The following is a 20054-nucleotide window of genomic DNA, read 5'->3' on the forward strand; positions in this document are numbered from 1 at the left end:
TTTGTGAGGTTTGACATCATAAAGTCACTTAGAATAATACCAACGAAACTTTTATACCATTAGAGACTTGATCGTGCTGATAACGTGTTGTAAATGAAATAAAAGAAGAATAAAAAAAAATTTGGAGTTATAGAAATTCAACAGTCTAATTCTTTAGGAATTAGATGTTACTAATCATCTTATATCTCATTTTGTTGTAAATCATGTCCTTTTATAGGCAAATGCATTGACATCCTAAAGGTTAACCACATAATGAACCATTATGTGGGCATACCAAAAGTTGTAGCCTATTATGTAAATAGTCATCCACATAAATTTACATGTTTTACAACAGTTTCATCAAACCATTTTTTGTATTTGAAAGCTTATTTATTCTATTACAATATTCAATATTGTTTGATAGTCTTAAAGTGGAAGTGTATGTAGGTATGGAAAAACTTAAATATAAGGGATGTATTTGTTATTGTAGAAATTATTGGATTTTAATTTATATTCAAAAGGTTGATTTGACTTAAATTTTATGAGTGGAAATCCTGTATATATAGTATGATGTGATATTTTTCAAACAAAATATAATATATATCATCACATCATTATATGTAGGGGTGTAAGTGAGTCAAATTTACTCGCAAGCTACTCAAACTCGACTTGTGTCCTAACTCAACTCAACTTGATTCTACTCGAGTTCGAGTTTGAGTTAAGTTTAATTAAGCTACTTGAGTATTTTAGTGAGTTGAGTTCGAGTTGAGCTTCTTGTCCCCTAAGTCAACTCAACTTGATTATACTCGAGTTCGAGACAATTTTAAGATACTCGAGTATTTTAGCGAGTCGAATTTGAGCTCAGTAATAGCACTGAGTCGAGTTTTGAGCCTAATCAAACTTATTTTATTTTATTTTTTATGGTATATATGTCATATAATATATTTTGTAAATATGTTTAATATTAATATTAATTTATAATTGAGTCGGGTGTAACCGAGCCAAACTTGAGATTTATGAACTTATAGTTCAAGTCGAGTTTGAATTTAACAATTATGAAATTAGTCGAATTTGAATCGAATTTTGAGCTTAACCTTTTCGAATTGGGTCGAATTCGAGTATTTTGTTATGTTGACTCGACTCGACTCGACTCAACTCAAATATACCCCTACTTAGATGAAGGTATTTTGACATTCTTATACAAGCTATTTATATATATGTAACTAGAAGTTAAAATCTTAAACCAATTTTCATGGACAATATAATAAATATTTCCACAAAACCTCTATGTACCTAGGCATATTATCTCACCACATAAATTTTACATTCTCTCTCTGTTTTTCTTGCAATTTACTTGCATAAGCATGATTCCAATTTTTTGCTCAAAAACTTGGACTTTCTTCAAGAACCTTCCAAGAAACTTCACAAATTAGCCTTGTATCCTTTATGACAGTTTACAAACTTGTACCTATAGCCCTAGACACCTTTTAAATCCAATGGGCTGTGGCAAATCCCACAAAATGGGTTTTTGTTTTTCTCAATTTTTTATTTGTTTGTCCAATCCTGCAAGCAAAAAAAATAAAAAAAAATAAAAACTTTCATAAGTTTCATTGATGACAATTTAGTGGTGCAATACTGTTTAACTCATCATGAGGGAAAAGAACAAAAGAGAACAGAAGGTTGGAAACCTCATATTAGGTCTGACAAGGTTTTCTCTAAACCCAACACAAAAGAAAAGAAGAAACTGAGGGAAGGCAATACCTCTTTAATCCTTTCATACCAAGCAAAAGACACTATACGACGACATAGCGAGACGCACGGGCCTATATTTTATGGACACCAAACAAGACGTCCAAACATTGTGTCATTTGGGTCAAAATCATATCCTCAACTCTCTCAGGCATTTCTTCAAACACCTTGCGAACTGTTGTTCGTGTCTTTGAATTCTGGGTGTTTCCTAAACTTGAACAATTGTGTGTGCGAGAGAGTGAGAGGGAGAGATGAGAAAGGGGATGGTGGGTGTGTTGGTGGGGTTGCTAATGATGGGTATGGTTGGGGGCGCCTGGGTTGGATTAGCTTCGTCTTCTGATGGTCAGCAGCAGAAGAAGACGAAGCCCGGGCCGCCGGAGACGCCGACGGCGTTGGTGCTCGATCAGTACGGGTCCTCTATTGTGTTCCCTATGTTTGGGAATGTTTATCCCACAGGGTACGGAACTGATTCCACCATTTGCTGCCTAATGTGCTTTTCTCTCTCTGTCCGTGTGTCTCTGTATTTATGTTTCTGCTCTGAAAATCTCAAAAGCCCAGAAAATTTATGTTAAGGGGAAAGCTAGGAAATTAGATTGGGGGTTTAAAATTTTGGCAGAGGATCATTCTTGTGCTTCATATTAATATTCAAGTAAAAAAGGGGATGAGTATTTGAATCTCAGGCAGAGCTTTATGTCGTTTAAACATGCTAACAGAGCTGTGTTTCCGAAATCACTGACTTCTCTTTTGCAGGTTCTATTATGTTCAAATAAATGTGGGCCAGCCACCAAATCCTTACTTTCTGGATCCTGACACAGGCAGCGACCTAACATGGCTCCAGTGTGATGCCCCATGTGTTCGGTGCACCAAGGTCAATAGTTACTGCAAATTTATCCATTTTCAAAGAAGTCCTATTTCTTTTTTCAATTTAAAATTCTTAACATGACAATTTTCTGATGATCAACTTCTCACAAACTGTGAGTTCCAAATTGTTCACCAAACAATTTTGAAGGTTTAAATCAATCCATTGTTTCTTGTAAATATTACCAAAACCACTAGTTTCCCAATGCATACATAATACTAATTGTTCTCCATATTTCATCATATTTGAAAATCCAGATGATTTCTGTTTCTAATTCTCTCAACACTGTAAAAAATTCTGGAGTGTATATGCAAGACAGTAAGAGAATTGTTGGGATGAGGATCATTCTCTAATAAGGATTAATCTCTTCTCTGCAGCAACCTCACCCGCTCTACCGACCCAAAAATGAGCTAGTGGCTTGTAAGGACCCTCTCTGCACTTCCTTGCACTGGCCTGGTGAGCACAACTGCGAGAATCCAGAGCAGTGTGACTATGAGATACAGTATGCTGATGGCGGTTCATCCCTTGGTGTTCTTGTCAGGGATCTCTTTCCCCTCAACCTAACTAATGGAGTCCGGCTCAGTCCTCGCCTCGCCCTCGGGTTGTTTACTTCACTTGCTTTCTTCTTCTCAACAGTAGTTCAATTGAGTTATCTTGCTTTATTCACATTTCATGATGATTTTTCTAGTCCATTCCCAAATAATGCCTTCTAGTTAAAGTTTATAGTAAGTTCACATTCTGAGCCTATAAGAATCTGCAAATTAAATTGCAATTTAAGATGTTTTACTATGTGACTTGAGTGAAAATTGCTTCTTATGGTGACAAGATGATTTCTATTAGCCTGTTTCAGTAAAAATGAAAGTTAAAACATTATTATATGTTATTGTTCTCGTTTGGCCTTCGCATTATTCCTCAATAGTTTATACCATTTGTTTGCTTTCTCCTAGCATTTATTGCATGAAAAACTTCATTCTAGATTCTACAAGAATTCTTATAAGAGTTTCATTTGCTTCGTTTTTTTTTTTTATAAGGAAGTTTTAAAGTTGCAAACATTAGATAAGATGTCATCACATTAAATAAGATCTTTCGCTTGGTCCCTCTGATCATAAGAACTAAGAAGTATTCTTATATGTTCGCTTCTTCTAAAACATTCCTCATTATAGTTACTTCCAAATAGCAGCCTTGGTTATAACCTTCTTGTTTATTCTCCTCCTGTCCACAGATGTGGATATGACCAAATTCCGGGTGCATCTTTTCATCCCCTAGATGGAATTCTTGGCCTGGGCAATGGAAAATCAAGCATTATATCACAGCTTCATAGTCAAGGTGTAGTGCGAAACGTGATCGGCCATTGTTTAAGCGGGCGAGGTGGAGGATATCTTTTCTTTGGGGATGATATATATGACTCATCCCGCATAGTTTGGACAAAAATGTCTCGCGATTTCTCGTAAGAAGCAACGCTTAACACCTTTTTATATTTTTTTATCTTAGTGTAATTCATTATTTCAAAACTTAAAACCAATATCTTATGATTTATGTCGATAGCTACTACTCACCCGGGAATGCAGAACTCATTCTCGGTGGAAAGGCTAGTGGGTTTAAAAATCTTCGTGTAGTTTTTGATAGTGGAAGCTCTTACACCTACTTTAATTCTGAAGCTTATCAAGCTGTACTCTCTTTGGTAAGAAACAATTGGAATGTCATTCTTCAAATTCTCGAATTCAAAACTGCCTAACTAGTATTGTATAATCCTAGTTGTTGTCAATTCATGAGTTATTGGTTATATAACCTCAAAGTAATGATCCATTGCTTACTTTTCCCTTGTTGATGACATTTATATTTTCAGACGAGGAAAGAATTGAGCAAAACACCCTTAAATGAAGCACAAGACGATCGAACACTTCCGTTTTGCTGGAAAGGCAAAAAACCTTTTAAGAACATGCGCGACATCAAGAGATATTTCAAGCCTTTTGCATTGAGCTTTGAAAATCGCGGGAAAGCTAAAACTAAATACGAGCTTCTCCCTGAATCTTATCTTATAATCTCAGTAAGTGGTTTCTAATATCTTCAAGCTTATGTTTCTTTCACCCTATGTAAGAAACACTTGGACTTGAAAACTGACAATGTCTTTCGCCAGTCTAAGGGCAACGTTTGCTTGGGAATTTTGAACGGTACTGAAATCGGACTGCAAAATTTCAACGTCATTGGAGGTAAGGCATTTTCTATAAAATCATAGCTTGAAGGATAAAAAACATATTATTTTGGTAATTGAACTTTACCCGATGATTTCCATTTTCTCGTTGATTTCACAGACATTTCAATGCAAGATAGAATGGTGATTTACGACAATGAGAAGCAAGTGATTGGATGGGCTCCAACAAAATGTGATAGGATTCCCAAACCTCGATCCGATGATTGATAGTTGATACAAGATGATAGTGAATTACTAATTCCCATGGACATAAGTCCTAATAAAACATCATCCTCAAGTGTACTATGTGTACCATAAGTATTTGTAGGAACAGGAGAATGGTATAACCTCCAAAAATGTACATGTACATAATAGTTGATGCATATATTGAGAGAGTAGAAGGTTATATATACCCCTCTAAATATGCATATGTTTCACACAAGGCCTTAACTTTTAGTTGAAGTTTGAATTTTAGAAGGGATTAGAGTGGAAACAACATATTAAATTCATCATTTTTACATTGGGTAAATGTCTAAGTTCCAAAATGTTTCATTGGAATTTCAATAATTTTCAAAATATCAACACTTCATTTTAAAACATCTCAAAATTCGAAAGGTAATATTCAAAAGAAAATATTTTTTTATTAAATTTTCACAAAAGTAAGAGAACGGGAATTTCCTCTTGCTTTTTTGTTTAATGGAGAACCTAAAGTGCAAAATTAACAGAGGCGCTTTCTTCTATTTTTGACTTGTAACAAAGTGTTTAGAAATTTAAGTCTTCGTCAACAAATCGCTAAACCACAATGATGTTTTTGACTTTATTAAGGTAAATAGAAATCAAAAGAAGCAGACCTATTTTTTTTAGTGTTCATTATTTTTCTTCTTCTTCTTTCCTTGTAGACACCAAAGTTAAATTGACACTGATGTATATATCCATTTTGATCTTATATAATTATAATTTTTAGATAAAAAAAAAAAAAAGAAGAAGAGAAGAGACAATGTTATGATTTGTGTCTCGCGAGCAAATAAGTTTCTTAGTTCTTTGGAAAAAAAATGAAATAGAGAATGAAAAAGGTTTATGTTCTATTCCTATGAAATCTATGTTTGTATATGAGTTTTAAATTGTAAGAACAACATTTAGAAAGATAAAAGAATCACCATCAACAAGTGAAGGAGTTATTGGGTAGCTACAAGGATGGAGTTGTGAACTGTGAAAATAGGTGCTACAATCTCTATATATTGTCGATGTTGAAGTCGAGAAGAGTCATTAGCTATGAGAATATGTGCTACAATCCATAGTTAATTTTCCATCCCATAGGTGCATCTTAATTATGATTTTTTTTTTAATAATTTTTAACCATGGATTTCTCTGCAATTTATTTTTGAAAAAAGAAAATTAAATACGGGTTTTTTTTTTTTTTTTGTAATTTTTATGAGAAGGAAAATTAATCATGATTTTTCATTTTCTTTATAAATAAAGTTAATCATGGTTTGCTTATATGGTCTAATGTATAAGTTCTCACCACTTTATTGGGTTAATCTATGAATGACGTGATAGACTCGATTTTTCTAATAATTTTTCCATAATCAGACACGAGCAGTGATATTTTTAATTTTATATTTCTTTTTTAGGTTATGCCAATCATGGCAATGCAAAATTTCTTTTATAGAAACTTGTCATTTGAAATATAAAAGAATATGATAAAAAGAAAATGATGGATGTTGATGCAAAAATATTTTTTCTTCAATTGATACAACAAGATAGACTTGTTAGTCCTAAATCTTATTAATTCTGTCCATTTGTACGTAAATATTTGACATCTCAAATATTCTTCTAGATCTCGATTCCAATGTCAAAATTAAGAAGATCATGCAATACATAATGCGCCGGACCCACATACCTTTTTATTTCTCTCTTTTATTATTAAGTATGGATGCCATAATGGAATAGATATGTGATCCTCAACATTTTAATTTCCAACTAAGAAAAATGTTAAATCAATAAAATATTTTGTCTTTCCTTCTTAATTAGCATTGTACTTGATGAGACCCAGAACAAGAGCATCATAAATCTTCTTGACACCTTTAGTTATATGGCCTCAATTTAAATGATATGCCAACTATACCTCATGCTAATTGCACAATGTGTGTTAAGCATATCTACTTTAATTCTTTTTTGAACTCGAAAAGTAGTTAACTAAAGATAATAGATAAGGATGAAAATACAATAAGATTTTCAATTTAGGTTTTCTGAATTTGAATTTGCTATTACATTTACTTTAGAATTTCTCTCTAATTTTGTTTGTTAGTTAAATTTCCATAAGATATAGATGGGGATTTAGATTAGTTTCATTTAAATTCTCTTTTAGTCTTCTTTTGAAAAACTATTCTTTGAACAATTCTATTCATCATGCATCTGAAATCATCATAGATCTACATGACAAAAATAGAGAATAGGGAGTGTGACTCGACATGCCCCCCTTTGTCCTCCCTCTTCTTGATACGTTAGGGCAAATAATACTTGATATGCCCTAAATGTATTAAGGTCAAATAGTCAATATGCAACATTAAGGCATAACCACAATCAAGGCAATCATCGCTCAAGAGCAGTTGGCCTAAAGGGGTCAACCCCATATAAGCTAGAGCGATCCACACTCGCGCTACAGACAGCTATTGTCAGCTCCTTAAAGGCCAGAGAAATACCACAAAGAGCAGCTCAGTAAGAAATGCCTTGAAGAGTGGCTCGGCAGAAACAACTCAGCAAGGATGCCACGAAGAGCAGTTCGGCAAGAAATGCCACGAAGAGCAGCTATGCAAGAAATGTCGCGAAGAGCAGCTCAGCAAGAAGTACCATGAAGATCAACTCGGCAGAAATGCCACGAAGAGCAGCTCGACAAGAAATGCCACGAAGATCAGTTTAGCAGAAATAGCTTGGCAAGAAATGTTGTCAAGAGCAACTCGACGAGAAATGCCCTGAAGAGCGGCTCGACAAAAACAACTCGTAAGAAATGCCACAAAGAGTAGCTCGGCAAGAAATATCACGAATATCAACTCGACAGAAACAGCTCGGCAAGAAATGCCACGAAGAGCAATTCAACAAGAAATACCGCAAAGAGCAACTTGACAAAAAATGCCACAAAGAGCAGCTCGACAAGAAATGCAACGAAGAGCAACTCGGCAAAAAATGCCATGAAGAGCAACTTGGTAAGAAATGTCGCAAAGAGCAGCTCGGTAAGAAGTACTGCGGAGACCAGCTCGACAAGAAATACCATAAAGAGCAGCTCGACAAGAAATGCTACGAAGAGTAGCTTGGCAAGAAATGCCACAAAGATCAGCTCGACTGAAACAGCTTGACAAGAAATGTCGTCAAGAGCAGCTTGACAATAGATGCCACTAAAAGCAGCTCAGCTGAAACAGTTCAGCAATAACGGTTCGGCAAGATTAGCTTAGCCAAGACATCTTGGCAAGGATAGCTCGACAAAATGTCACCATCGGCTTAGCAAGACCAACTCATCCGAACATCAGCTAGGCTAAAATAACCCAGCCGAAACCCTTGCGTCATCGATTTGGCACAATGCAACCCGGCTCGTTGGAGCTAAATAGAACTCCAACCGGCTTGGACCAGCAACCTCAAAAAAAAAGAAAAAGAGAGAGATAGACCACCAATTCGAAATTTGAAGAACAAGTTCTGAAAATTCGAAACTAGGGGGACAATTGATATGCCCTAAATGTATCAAGATCAAATAGTCAATCTGCAACATTAAGGCACAACCACAATCAAGGCAATCATTGCTCAAATGCAGCTGCCTTAAAGGGATCAACCCCAAATAAGCCAGAGCGATCCACGTTCGCGCCACAAATAGCTGTTATTAGCTCCTTCAAGGCTAGAGCGATTCATGTCCACACCATAACTCGCCAATAAATGATCATACACCCTCAGGTCAACTTCTGCCACTATAAATAGGGACTTGGACGAGAGGCCAAGGTAACTCACTCCTAACCCACTTTACTATTGCATTCAATCTCATTGAAGAGTTCCCTTAACCCTTACTTAGGCATTGGAGTGATCCCCCGGAGTACATCCTAGGTCCTCCAAGTCTGCTTTGTTTTCACCCTTTTCAGGTCATCGGAAGTCGAAGAGCAACGTTACAGGTCATCACCATTTTTATCCCGCAACAATACTGATATTTTCTCTATTTTTTGCTTCTATTTTTTGAAGCCCAAATTTATATGTCAAAACACGATTGCATATTGGAATATTAAGACTTGTGTTTTTCATGAGTATAACTTTCTTTTAGAAATTGATTGCCCTTCGCATGCACCTAACATAGATATTACTCTATATAATAATAATAATAATAATAATAATAATAATAATAATAATAATAATAATAATAATATTATTATTATTATTATTATTATTTATGCATGTAGTGAGACTGTAAAAAGGCATGTGTTGCACCCGAAAATTAAACAATCTTCACGAATCGATCCTTGATCATGACCACCTAAAAAGAGACAAATAAAAGTGGCTTGAAGGATCTGGGGTGTACTCCGGAGGACCTCTCTGATGCCTAAGTAATGGAGTGCTTTAGAGAAGTTGTAAGCAACAATGAAATTGGGTTAGAATGAGATACCTTAGCCTCTTCTCCAAATCCCTATTTATAGTGACAAAAGTTGACCCAAGGGTGTAATGCCTTTTATTGGCGAGTTATGGTGCGGGCATGAATCGCTTCGGTTCTTACCTCATTGGCGTGAATCGCTCTGTTTATTATAAGGTGGGCGTCAATTGCTCTAGTCGGGCGGTTGACTTGGGCGGTAACTACCCTAATAATGCTGCGCTCTAGTCTCTTCTAGATAGGTGATATATTTAGGGTATATCAGTTGCTCCGCTTTAGGTTCGAATTTTTTAAGTTGGCTTCCAAAGTTCGAAAGTAGTTGTTGTTGTTGTTTTTTATTTTGTCAAGTAGCTTTTCTTGAGCCATTTTGGGCTGCTTGTGGCTTAACGAGCCGTGCTATTCTTTTTTGTTGTTTCTGGCCTAATGAGTCATTGTAACACCCCGACCCCGAGGGGCCTAGGATATTAACTTTTTACTACTAATTTACAGCGGAAGCAAATAAACTCAATTATTATTAAACAAGAGCGCTAATTATCCATATTACAATCATTTATTTTAAAAGAAGAAAAATTACACAAGCATAAATATCTCACATTATACTAATATTTCTAAACAAATCTTTATTTTTCTATCCCCACCCGCATGCTTGCTAAGCCTGATTTCCAACATGCTCTTCAGAGTTATCTGAAATAAAAATATGATTGGAGTGAGACGACGCTCAGTAAGTAAATAAGATTATTATTAGTGTGTGGCCAAAATGAGCTTTTAAAAAATTTTCGTAAAACAATATTTAATACTATAACTTCAAAATTTCTTTTAGAATAAATATAAATTTAAAAAATTTCTGTATAAAACTTTTGTTATCAATTATAACAGTAAAATTTTATAATTATATACTCTAATTGTTAAATTAAACTTTTAACTTTAAAACTGTAAAAATATTTAATGACAAACATACATATACCTTTCCTTATACGTTTTCCTTAGATCGTCATTACGCACAAAAATGATCCTTTTCACGTAAACTTACACTTTTCATTCAAATCATCAGTAACTTTGTACACGTAATTAAATATGTATAAACATATATTATAAAAACCACCCTTAGGCTTGTTTGCCGTAAGTCATGTTTACCCCCATGACTGGGTTGTGCGGTCCGAAGACTGGACTTAACTGGCTGGCCGACCAAACTAAATCAACGTACATAAACTTTAAGTGAGATTTTCCTTATTAAGTCATGGTCCGGAACCAGGTGTGCATTCAGGAGAAATCTACTAACATAAATAACCACTCTGTAATCAGTGTGGGTGCACTCTGATCCGTATAAACTTTAAGCTGCGGTACCGAGCATCTGTAACTTTGAACTTTCGTTGCCATAAGGGGTTTTAAAATCATCTTATTATAATTTATGCAATTTAAAATAATATCGTAAAAATCTCATCTTTACTCATATTTTCATAAAAAAATGCAACATTGAAATAAACTCATGCCACACAATTTTTGTGTTAAAAATATATATAATTTTATTTTTGAATAGAAAGAAATGCTGAAAATTTACTCGAGGGGATTAGAACATTTCTTAACCCAAAAATAGATGCAAGTATATTAAAGATAGAACTGGTATAGTTAAATACGCGTAAAAATAAACTCATGGAAATTTTATGGAACTAATTAACATAATTGAAATTTACTTATAAAATAAACTCGGGTATGAATTTTAAATAAAAAAAAAAACTAACATAATCAAAATTTACTAACCTTCTTCCTTACAAACATTGTAACTATCTCTAAGAAATGAGATCGGAAAGAGTGGGTGATTGAGAACTTACTCAAAAATTCTCTCTCCATCACAATTTCTTTCACTCACTAATTCTTCTCTTCCTTGGAAAATTGTTGTGAAAAATGAAGGTTGAGAGCTCCCTATTTATAGGAAAATTTTGGGGAATAAATGGAATTTATAAAAGTGTGGGGAGATGGGTGAAATCATAATTTTTTTTAAAATTAAAGAATGGGCAAGGGATGGGTAAGGTATGGGTTGAGTATGGGATGGGGATGGAGGCCATGTGGGAGTGCTTGCCACCATTCCCATTAAATAAATTTTTAATTAACTACTTACCTAATTAATTAATCAATTAGTTAATTAATTATTTTATTATTTTATTATTTTTCTTAATCATTATTTATCATTATTATTATCATTGTTATTACTTTTAAACTATTTTTAGTATTTATTTATTTTATTATTTATTTTTGAACAAAAATTAAATTTAAATTTTGAAAACTCATGTGGGCCCCACATGGTCTTGTGGGCCCCACACAACTTCGAGACCCGAATGGATCTTACGTAACTCGAATAACTCCTATACGATTTTATGCATCCTACATAGCTTTGAAATTTGTGTAAACCTCCACACAACTTCGGGACTCATGTGGGCCCCATACAATCTTGTGGGCCCCACATAGGATACCTATATTATTATTATTTTATCATATATTTCTGTAAATTATGTCAGTCAAAACATTATTTTATGTACTTATTTACGTGTACAAACAGTGTCTATCCTGTTTATCCTATGAAATTCCATTTTGACCAGGCCGACCTCCAGAGAGCGACTGAGCCGCAATGGTCTCTGAGCACTCGCTAAGACAAGGTCTTTTTTAGGCATCAAATATGGAATCAAGGATCCTACAGAAAAACACTTCTGTATTGATATTAACTTAATGACCATTTTTATTATTTTATTATTATTGTGCTTTAATCATATATATATTTGGGTCATCACAGTCATGCTCACATTTTGGGCCGTTTCTAGGCCTCCTGAGCATTGCTTGTCAGTTGGGCCATTTCTTCTTTGTCTAATGAGTTGTGCTCATTTTTTGGACAGTCTTCTAGTCTCACGAGCGTTACTCGTCAGTTGGGCTGATTCTTCTTTGCCTAATGAGCTGTGCTCATTTTTTGGGCAGTCTTCTGGCCTCATGTCAGTTGGGCCGATTCTTCTTTACCTAATGAAATGTGCTCATTTTTTTGGGCTGTTTTTTGGCCTCACGAGCATTGCTCGTTATTTGGGCCGATTCTTCCTTACCTAATGAGTTGTGCTCATTTTTGGGCAGTCTTCTGGCCTCACGAGCATTGCTCATCAGTTGGACTGATTCTTCTTTGCCTAATGAGTCGTCCTCATCTTTTGGGCTACATCTTCAGCAACATTTTGGTAATTTATGATGCCGAGATGGTTGTTCAATTCGACAAGTTCTTGTAGTTTTGATTTCATTGAGGTTAAAGATGTGAGTTCTAGTATTTTCAATATTAGTTAGGATTCGAAATTTGTTAGGGATGGATTTTTTTTGAAGGGTTTGGACGTGTATGCCCCAAGTGTTCGATCATTTGCGGTAAAGGGAACTATAGGTGAGCGTGCAATGCTATAGATTTCGCAAATATTTTCGTGTCGATTGTGTCATTTGTGGGGTCTATAAACTCATATTAGTTGATTGTATCCCAGTTGATCCGTGAGTCCCATGTTGGATTTTTTAGACATGGGTTTGTCAGTGCAATGACAGATTGAAGTTTGAGATTTAGATCTGCGAGATGTCTACCATTGACGATGGTGATTTTGTTACTATTTGTTTTGATTATGGTGAGGATTGTTCAGCTGATTGGGCTCCAGGTGCTTGACAGAATGTCACTAAGGAGTTCAGTTTTGCTGTTTGGGGTTTTGCCAATTGCAGTTACTACAATTGTGCAATTTCAGCATGTGTTGCAATTTCAACTCAAATTTCCAATTGTAATTTCAAATTCACTATTCAGAGCACTATTCAGCGCACATGAATGTGCAAGAGTCATTATTGCTGACCCCATGGTGCATTCGACCAACCCCTTGGAATTTCAAAGTTTGGCTTTGGTTATTTGACTGGCAGTGCAGCTGTTATGACCCCACTATGCATTTGGTGTATAGGTCGTTATTCAATCAATTAAATAACTTGAACATCCTATTAATTATTATTAGCCATTAAGGCGGAGCTCTTCAAGCATTGAAACTGTGGCATCTATTTATTTTTATTTTTTTTAGAATTATTATTGTATGATGAAGAAAAAATCATACCTTGAGAATAGACACATTGGCTACATAAATCTTGTGCATAGAAACATCAATTGTAGTCGGATTCGCATTAGATCTAGAATTTCCCAATATCATAAGCTGGGTCCTAGTTATTCATCTGTCAATTTTCTTATTTAGCTTCTTCAATGCGAGCAAAGGGCCAATGCTGTGCTTGAACGTAATAAACCTGTACCCTTTACTTTTCCTCGTGACCTTGCCAAGGATCGCAATGGCTTCTTCGAGGTTACCATAGGTGGAGAAGAGATTGTAGAGTTTCTTGATGGTAATGTCCTATCCAAGGCCACAAATGAAGAGTTTGCGCTGGGTAGGGTCACGATCGGCGATGGATCGGATGGTGTCAAGTACGTCTAGGTGTTGAACGGCGGCATTTCAAACTATCTCAATCGAGCCAATGCATCGACCTTCAATTATTTGATGTAGTCATAATCAAGGATTGAAAGAGAAAATCTTTCAAGAAGTTCCCACAAACGGCGCCAACTGTTGCAGTCGAAAATTGAACAATCTTCATGAATCGATCCTTGATCACGACCACCTGAAAAGAGGCAAATAAAAGTGGCTTGGAGGACCCGGGGTGTACTCCAGGGGACCTCTCTGATGCTTAAGTAAGGGAGTACTTTAGAGAGGTTGTAAACAACAGTGAAATTGGGTTATAATGAGATACCTTTGTCTTTTCTCCAAATTCCTATTTATAGTGACGGAGGTTAACCCAAGGGTGTAATGTCATTTATTGACGAGTTATGGTGCGGGCGTGAATCGCTCTGGTTCTTACCTCATTGGCATAAATCGCTATGCTTATTATAAGGTGGGCATCAATTGCTCTGGTCGAGCGGTTGACTTGGGCAGTAATGACCCTCATAATATTGCGCTCTGGTCTCTTCTAGGTAGATGATATATTTGAGGTATATCAGCATGTATACCCCTCTAGATATGTGTATGGTTTACATGTAAGGATTTAAATTTTAGTCAAAATCTGAATTTTTGAACGGGTTAGAATTGGAATTTCAAAAGTTCTCAAATTATCAACATTATTCCTTTTAAAATATCTCAAATTTTAAAAGGTAATAATGAAAATATAGATATATTTTCTTAATTATTTTTCACAAACACAAACTTCTATGAATATCACAATTATTTTCCTTGTGTTTTTTTGTTCGAATCCAAAGTGCAAAATTAACAAAGGCACTTTCTCCCATTTTTGACTCTTAACAAAGAATGTCTAGAAATATAAGCCTTAGTCAACAAATCATTAAATCTCAATGATTTATTTGACTTTACAAAATAAATCAAAATCAAAAGAAATGCACCTATTTATAGGCTATACTGGAGACCGTATACTCGATAATTTTTAGAATTTACTTATTACTCTTCTTCTTCTTCTTCTTCTTCTCTTTTAGACCTAAATGTCAAGTTAGCATTTAAGTAATAGCAAAAAGGCATAGTTGAGTTTTTATCTCGAGCAAACAAGTTTCTTGGTTCTTTGGAAACAAATGAAGTATAGAGTATGAAAAAGACTTCCCTTCTGTTTGTATAAATCCCATATATGTACATGATTTTCTAACTAATAAGTACAAAATTTAAAGAACACTCAAAAGAATTATCATCAACAAATGAAATATGATCCCCAATTTGAAATATTTCATTCATGGCAAGGCAAAATTTCTTGTGCCGAAATTTTTCATTTGAAATATAAAAAGAAAATGAAGAGAAACAATTGATTAAAATGAGAGTGAAGGATGTTGACATATAAGTATTTGCTCTTTAATTGATACAACAATATACGTTTGATAGTCCTAAACTTTATTATTTTTGTTGAATTGTACATAGATATTTGACATCATCAAATATTCTTCTAGATTCTAACTCGAATGTCAAAATTAAGAAGAGCTTGCTATTTATAACGACCCGTAATCATCATGAGTCCACGTAATATTACGAGAGAGCACAGTACATATGCTTATTTCTTTCTCTATCTTATTGGCACGTGAGCCCTAATGTTAAAGATACGGGATCTTCGACAATTTAATATCCAACTAAGAAATGCACATAAAATTAACAAAACCTTTTATCTTTCCTTCTTATCCTTGTAATTTAGGGGTGGCAAAATGAGTCAACGTGTCGAGTTTAAGTCGGGTCATAAACATGTGGGACTTAAACAAATTAGGTTCAAGTTGACTTATTTACAAATGGATAAGTAAAATACAATCCAATTAAAAATGGATTACAAACAGATACCAATTAAGTACATGTTAAGAAAAATATAACATATTTATTTTAATATTTTCTTTAAAATTTCACCAAATATGAGTTAAATCTTTAAAAAAAAAAAAACAATACTCATTTATTCTTTTCTCATTAATATCTTAAGATTGATGAGTTAATAACATTTATTTATTATTTAATTTTTAATTAAATATTTTCTTTAAAGAAGTGATTTGAAATTTAAAAAATAGCACTTACAACCTATTTATTATTTTTCCTCCTAAATATTTCAAAAAATATAGTTATACCACTTGTTTCTTCTCTCTATATGGTAAAAAAATACATCATATATGCATCAAATATCATAATTTATATATAAAGAATTTAATATTTTTTTTGTAAAATGCTAAATGGGTAATATGGTGGGCACTCGACCCAAACTCGGCTAACCCGTTTATAATTGGGTTGGACGGGTCACTCCTTATGCCTAAACCCATTTTAAACAAATGGGTAATAGGTGATCCATTGGATTGCAATCCCTTTTACCATCTCTATCTTTTCTTGAAAGAGTGTAGTACGTGGATCCACTCGACCTTCTTTCTTTTCTAGCCACATAAATTTGTGATTTCACAAGCCGTGATACTAAATTTTTTTTTCTATTTTTGTTATCTTCTTTCAAGTCCACATTTATATGTTAAAACACGGTTACATAGTGGAATATGCTTTTTTTTAAAAAAAAGTGATTGCCCTTGATCACACGCACCTAATATAGATATGACTATATAAACACAAATTTAATTCTTTTCTTTTTTCTAAATAGCTATTACAAATCGCAAGATAAGTATTGTGGTCCAAAACTACACAAATTCCAAAAAAAATATTAAAAAATAATTTTCTATTATTGTTAGAAGTGCTCCGTCCATCTTCGACAAAATATCCAATGGTTAAATTCAATTTTTTTTTTTATTACAGGTCTCAACCTCTATTCCTAAGAAGGGATGAAAGGTATTTAAAACGGAAGATGCATTCCTTTTTGTATAGGTAGACCCCGTGGTTAACTTCTTTTCTCTTGTTTTATAAAAAGAAAGAGGGCGTTCAATCAAGAATGTATATGATTTCAAATGATGATTGTGGTAAATTAATCTTATGTTATAGATTGCTATGGACAGAACCTATCTTCTAGCATAAAGTATTTGCCGAAATTTGAAGGGTAGCAAGCTTCAAGTCAATCCACTTTTCATTTTTAAATGAAGATAATAATAATAATCATATGAGCCATTTACTATATAAAATAACAGACACTTTTCAAAACATGTTCTCTTTCCTAGAGGGAAGGTATGGTGCCAAAAAAATAAAAAGTGAATTATAATCCAAGGTCAAACTTAGTGGACATTTAAATAATAATCGACATACATCACTATAAATTAAAATATTTTTTTTTTTCAATTGAAAGTCTAAGTCTAGATTATAGAAAGGTGAACAGTCAATCTCTCATCTCATTCTATTTCCTATACGATTTAAACCGAAAACATCCCATATAAAAGTTAGAAATATAAATTATAGAAATATTTCTTAAAAAAATGCCTTGTAGGGGTATATTTGAGTTAAGGTAAGTCAATATAGTAAAATACTCAAACTCGACTTAATTTAAAAATATTAAGTTTGAAACTTGACTCAAGTTCGATCGATTTTATAATTGTTAGACTCAAACTTGACTCAGCTACATGTTCATTAAACTCTTGTTCGACTCATTTAAGTTTAATTAAATTATAAATTAATATTAAATATATTTATAAATAAAATTAAAATATTGGACTATGCACGAGACCCAACTCGAGTATTACCATGGAGCTAAAATTTGGCTAGATAGGATTGGATGAGACAATTATGAATGGACCACTAGGAATTCCCCCACCACCTTCCAAGAAATTGCACTAAATTGAATTTCCAATATGAAAATGAGAACGCTTACAAATCTTCAATTCATTTTTCAAAAGGTGAAAAAAATGAGTCAAACCTCCCCCAAAAGTGGATGTTGACTTTTGGGATTTTCCCCCAATCAAAAAATAAATTTAAATTTTAGCTTTCTATCATATACTTTCTCTATTTTTTTTTTTTTAAAAATTAATCTTACTACAGTCCTACAGGTACAAGAATTTGTTTACAATGTAATCGGTATTAACATTAGGAAAATCCAACCGGCACCAGCCACCGTTGATCAAGGCGATCATGCTGCCCCTGGCGATCCTCAGCCGTCCGAGAGGGCGAATCAGAAGGGCTTCTGGAGGTTCATGAAGAACATATCCTGCAGCGGCGAGAAATGGGACATCGGAGAAGAGGCAAAAGGGTCATTTGCAAGGGCATCCATGTAATTAAACTGAAAGTCGGGGGCATTTTGGTATCCCAAGTCCATTTCCCATTTGATCTGGCTCTGTACCTCCCTGTCGCACGTGAACTCCGGCGAGGCCGCGTGCTCGGAGCCGCTCGAGTCCGTGTGCATCCGGGGGACTGAATCCGACGTGTCGAAGTAGAGGAAATCGTCCGCCGGTGCCGATGGCGCCACCGGGTGCGGCGGCAGAGGGTGCTGTGACAGCGGCGGCGTTGAGATTTGTGGCTTTTGCTCGAGGCTGGATTGCTTCTCGATTGTTCCTTTCTTGTTGTAAATTCGACATAGTACCCAGTCATCGAGCTGCAAGAGAAGCGAAATTACTCAATTACCCTCATAGACAAGAGAATGGGAAAAATAATTAATTTATTTTGGTTTAATATACTTTGCAATAATCTTAATCAATTGACATTTTATAAATATTATAAATATATACTTACAAATATATATTATACATATATTGAAATAATATTTTTATACATTGAAAATTTATTATTTTTATTAAAAATTATGTTTTCAATAAAATTAAATAATTTGATTTAATTTTAGCTAATTAATTAAAATTATTTAATTCCAATTTATTTTTTTTAGTTCTACAAAAGTTCAATTGGATCAACTTTCAAAATTAATAATATTATAAATAAGAATTTATCCTAATCTATGTAATTTAAATTTTAAATTTATATTCGTAGCAAGATTTTTTGAATTTATCAATAATTAGGTAACAAGGGTAAAAAGGTAATTTGAGGGTCAGAATTGGCGGCGTACCCTGAGATTTTTGTTCTTGCCGGCGGACCTATCGACATTAGCGAGGCGGTATTCGTGCATGATCCAGTTAGTCTTAAGGCCCCGGGGAGCTTTTCCGGAGTAAAACACCAGCGCTTTCTTAATTCCCAGCGTCTTCGGCCGCCCAATTGGCTTGTCGGCGCCGGTCGCCTTCCAGTATCCGGTTCCCGCCGCCCTGTTCGGCCGCGATCCGTTCGGGTATTTCCGGTCCCTCGGCGAGAAAAAATACCACTCCTTTTCACCGTACAGTGCCATCCCTGCACACGGAATTCAATCAATCAAACTAATTCACGAAAATAGAAATTGGGATAATCCAATTAACAAAACAATCGGAAATTTTAAGAAGGGAAAGGGAAAATTACCCGGAAGCTGCCATGGATCGTACTTGTAGAGATCAATCTCTGCTATAATCGGGACGGCCACCGACTGCGCTGCGCATTTACGGCAGAGATAATGCACCACCAGCTCCTCGTCCGTCGGATGAAATCGAAATCCTGGGGGTAGCTGGATCTCACTCGTCATTCACTTTTTCTCTCTCCTCTGCTCTCTCTCTCTCTCTCTCTCTCTCTCTCTCTCTCTCTCTCTCTCTCTCTCTATTCTGTTCTTGACTCGGCTGAGGTTGAGGCGGTGGTGGTGGTGGCGGTGGCTTCTGAAACGTCGAACTTTGAACAGCCCGAGACCTCTATATATATACAGGAAGGGACTGCAATTCACACGTGTTTCGTAGAGCATGCGGATGGGACCCACCTTCCGGGTGTTTTATTTTTTCGCTGACCGCAGACCCGCACGCGGAGACGGTCTAATGGAAGCTCGACACGTGTTCCCGGACCCACTTTTTGGCCCATTTTGTCACGGCTTTCGTCACTTACATCGGCCGCATCCATGTGCAAAGTCGGCTGCTTACTATTAGAGCAACGGCCACGGTGAACCGTTGACTGCTGGTTTAGTTTGACCCCGGTCCCACCTCGCGGCTGCTACGCATGTCGCATCTCTTTTGATTAAAATCCAATCAAGGCCACCCGCACGGAGTCTGGATTGCCTGACTCGCGGGTGTAGGGGTTTGAAGTGTAGTATCGGGCGCAGGTGATCAGAGCTTTTTCAAAACTTGGACTGGAGATTTGAATCACACGTCAGCTTCCTTGGGGGCCACGCATATAGATGACGTCAGCATA

The 20054-nt window shown here is 35.2% G+C and overlaps 2 protein-coding genes across 2 annotated transcripts; one reads left to right on the forward strand and one right to left on the reverse strand.

The window, feature by feature from the left end:
• Nucleotides 1-1604: 1604 nt before the first annotated feature.
• On the forward strand, nucleotides 1605-5188 carry LOC131159707 (aspartic proteinase Asp1). The gene is made up of 8 exons (XM_058114823.1): nucleotides 1605-2185; nucleotides 2479-2596; nucleotides 2965-3188; nucleotides 3810-4034; nucleotides 4133-4268; nucleotides 4434-4634; nucleotides 4725-4797; nucleotides 4900-5188. The coding sequence occupies exons 1-8, from the start codon at nucleotides 1980-1982 to the stop codon at nucleotides 5004-5006; spliced, it is 1290 nt and encodes a 429-aa protein (XP_057970806.1). The 5' UTR covers nucleotides 1605-1979; the 3' UTR covers nucleotides 5007-5188.
• A 12441-nt stretch (nucleotides 5189-17629) lies between these two features.
• LOC131159649 (NAC domain-containing protein 2-like) lies at nucleotides 17630-19549 on the reverse strand. Its single transcript, XM_058114706.1, has 3 exons — nucleotides 19245-19549; nucleotides 18865-19139; nucleotides 17630-18399 (listed from the first exon to the last, which is right to left on the reverse strand). Exons 1-3 carry the CDS (start codon nucleotides 19402-19404, stop codon nucleotides 17980-17982), a joined length of 855 nt encoding a protein of 284 aa, XP_057970689.1. The 5' UTR covers nucleotides 19405-19549; the 3' UTR covers nucleotides 17630-17979.
• Between the last annotated feature and the right edge of the window lie 505 nt (nucleotides 19550-20054).

Source organism: Malania oleifera, chromosome 7 (assembly GCF_029873635.1).
Source record: "Malania oleifera isolate guangnan ecotype guangnan chromosome 7, ASM2987363v1, whole genome shotgun sequence".
In the NCBI taxonomy this organism is placed as follows: Eukaryota; Viridiplantae; Streptophyta; class Magnoliopsida; order Santalales; family Ximeniaceae; genus Malania; species Malania oleifera.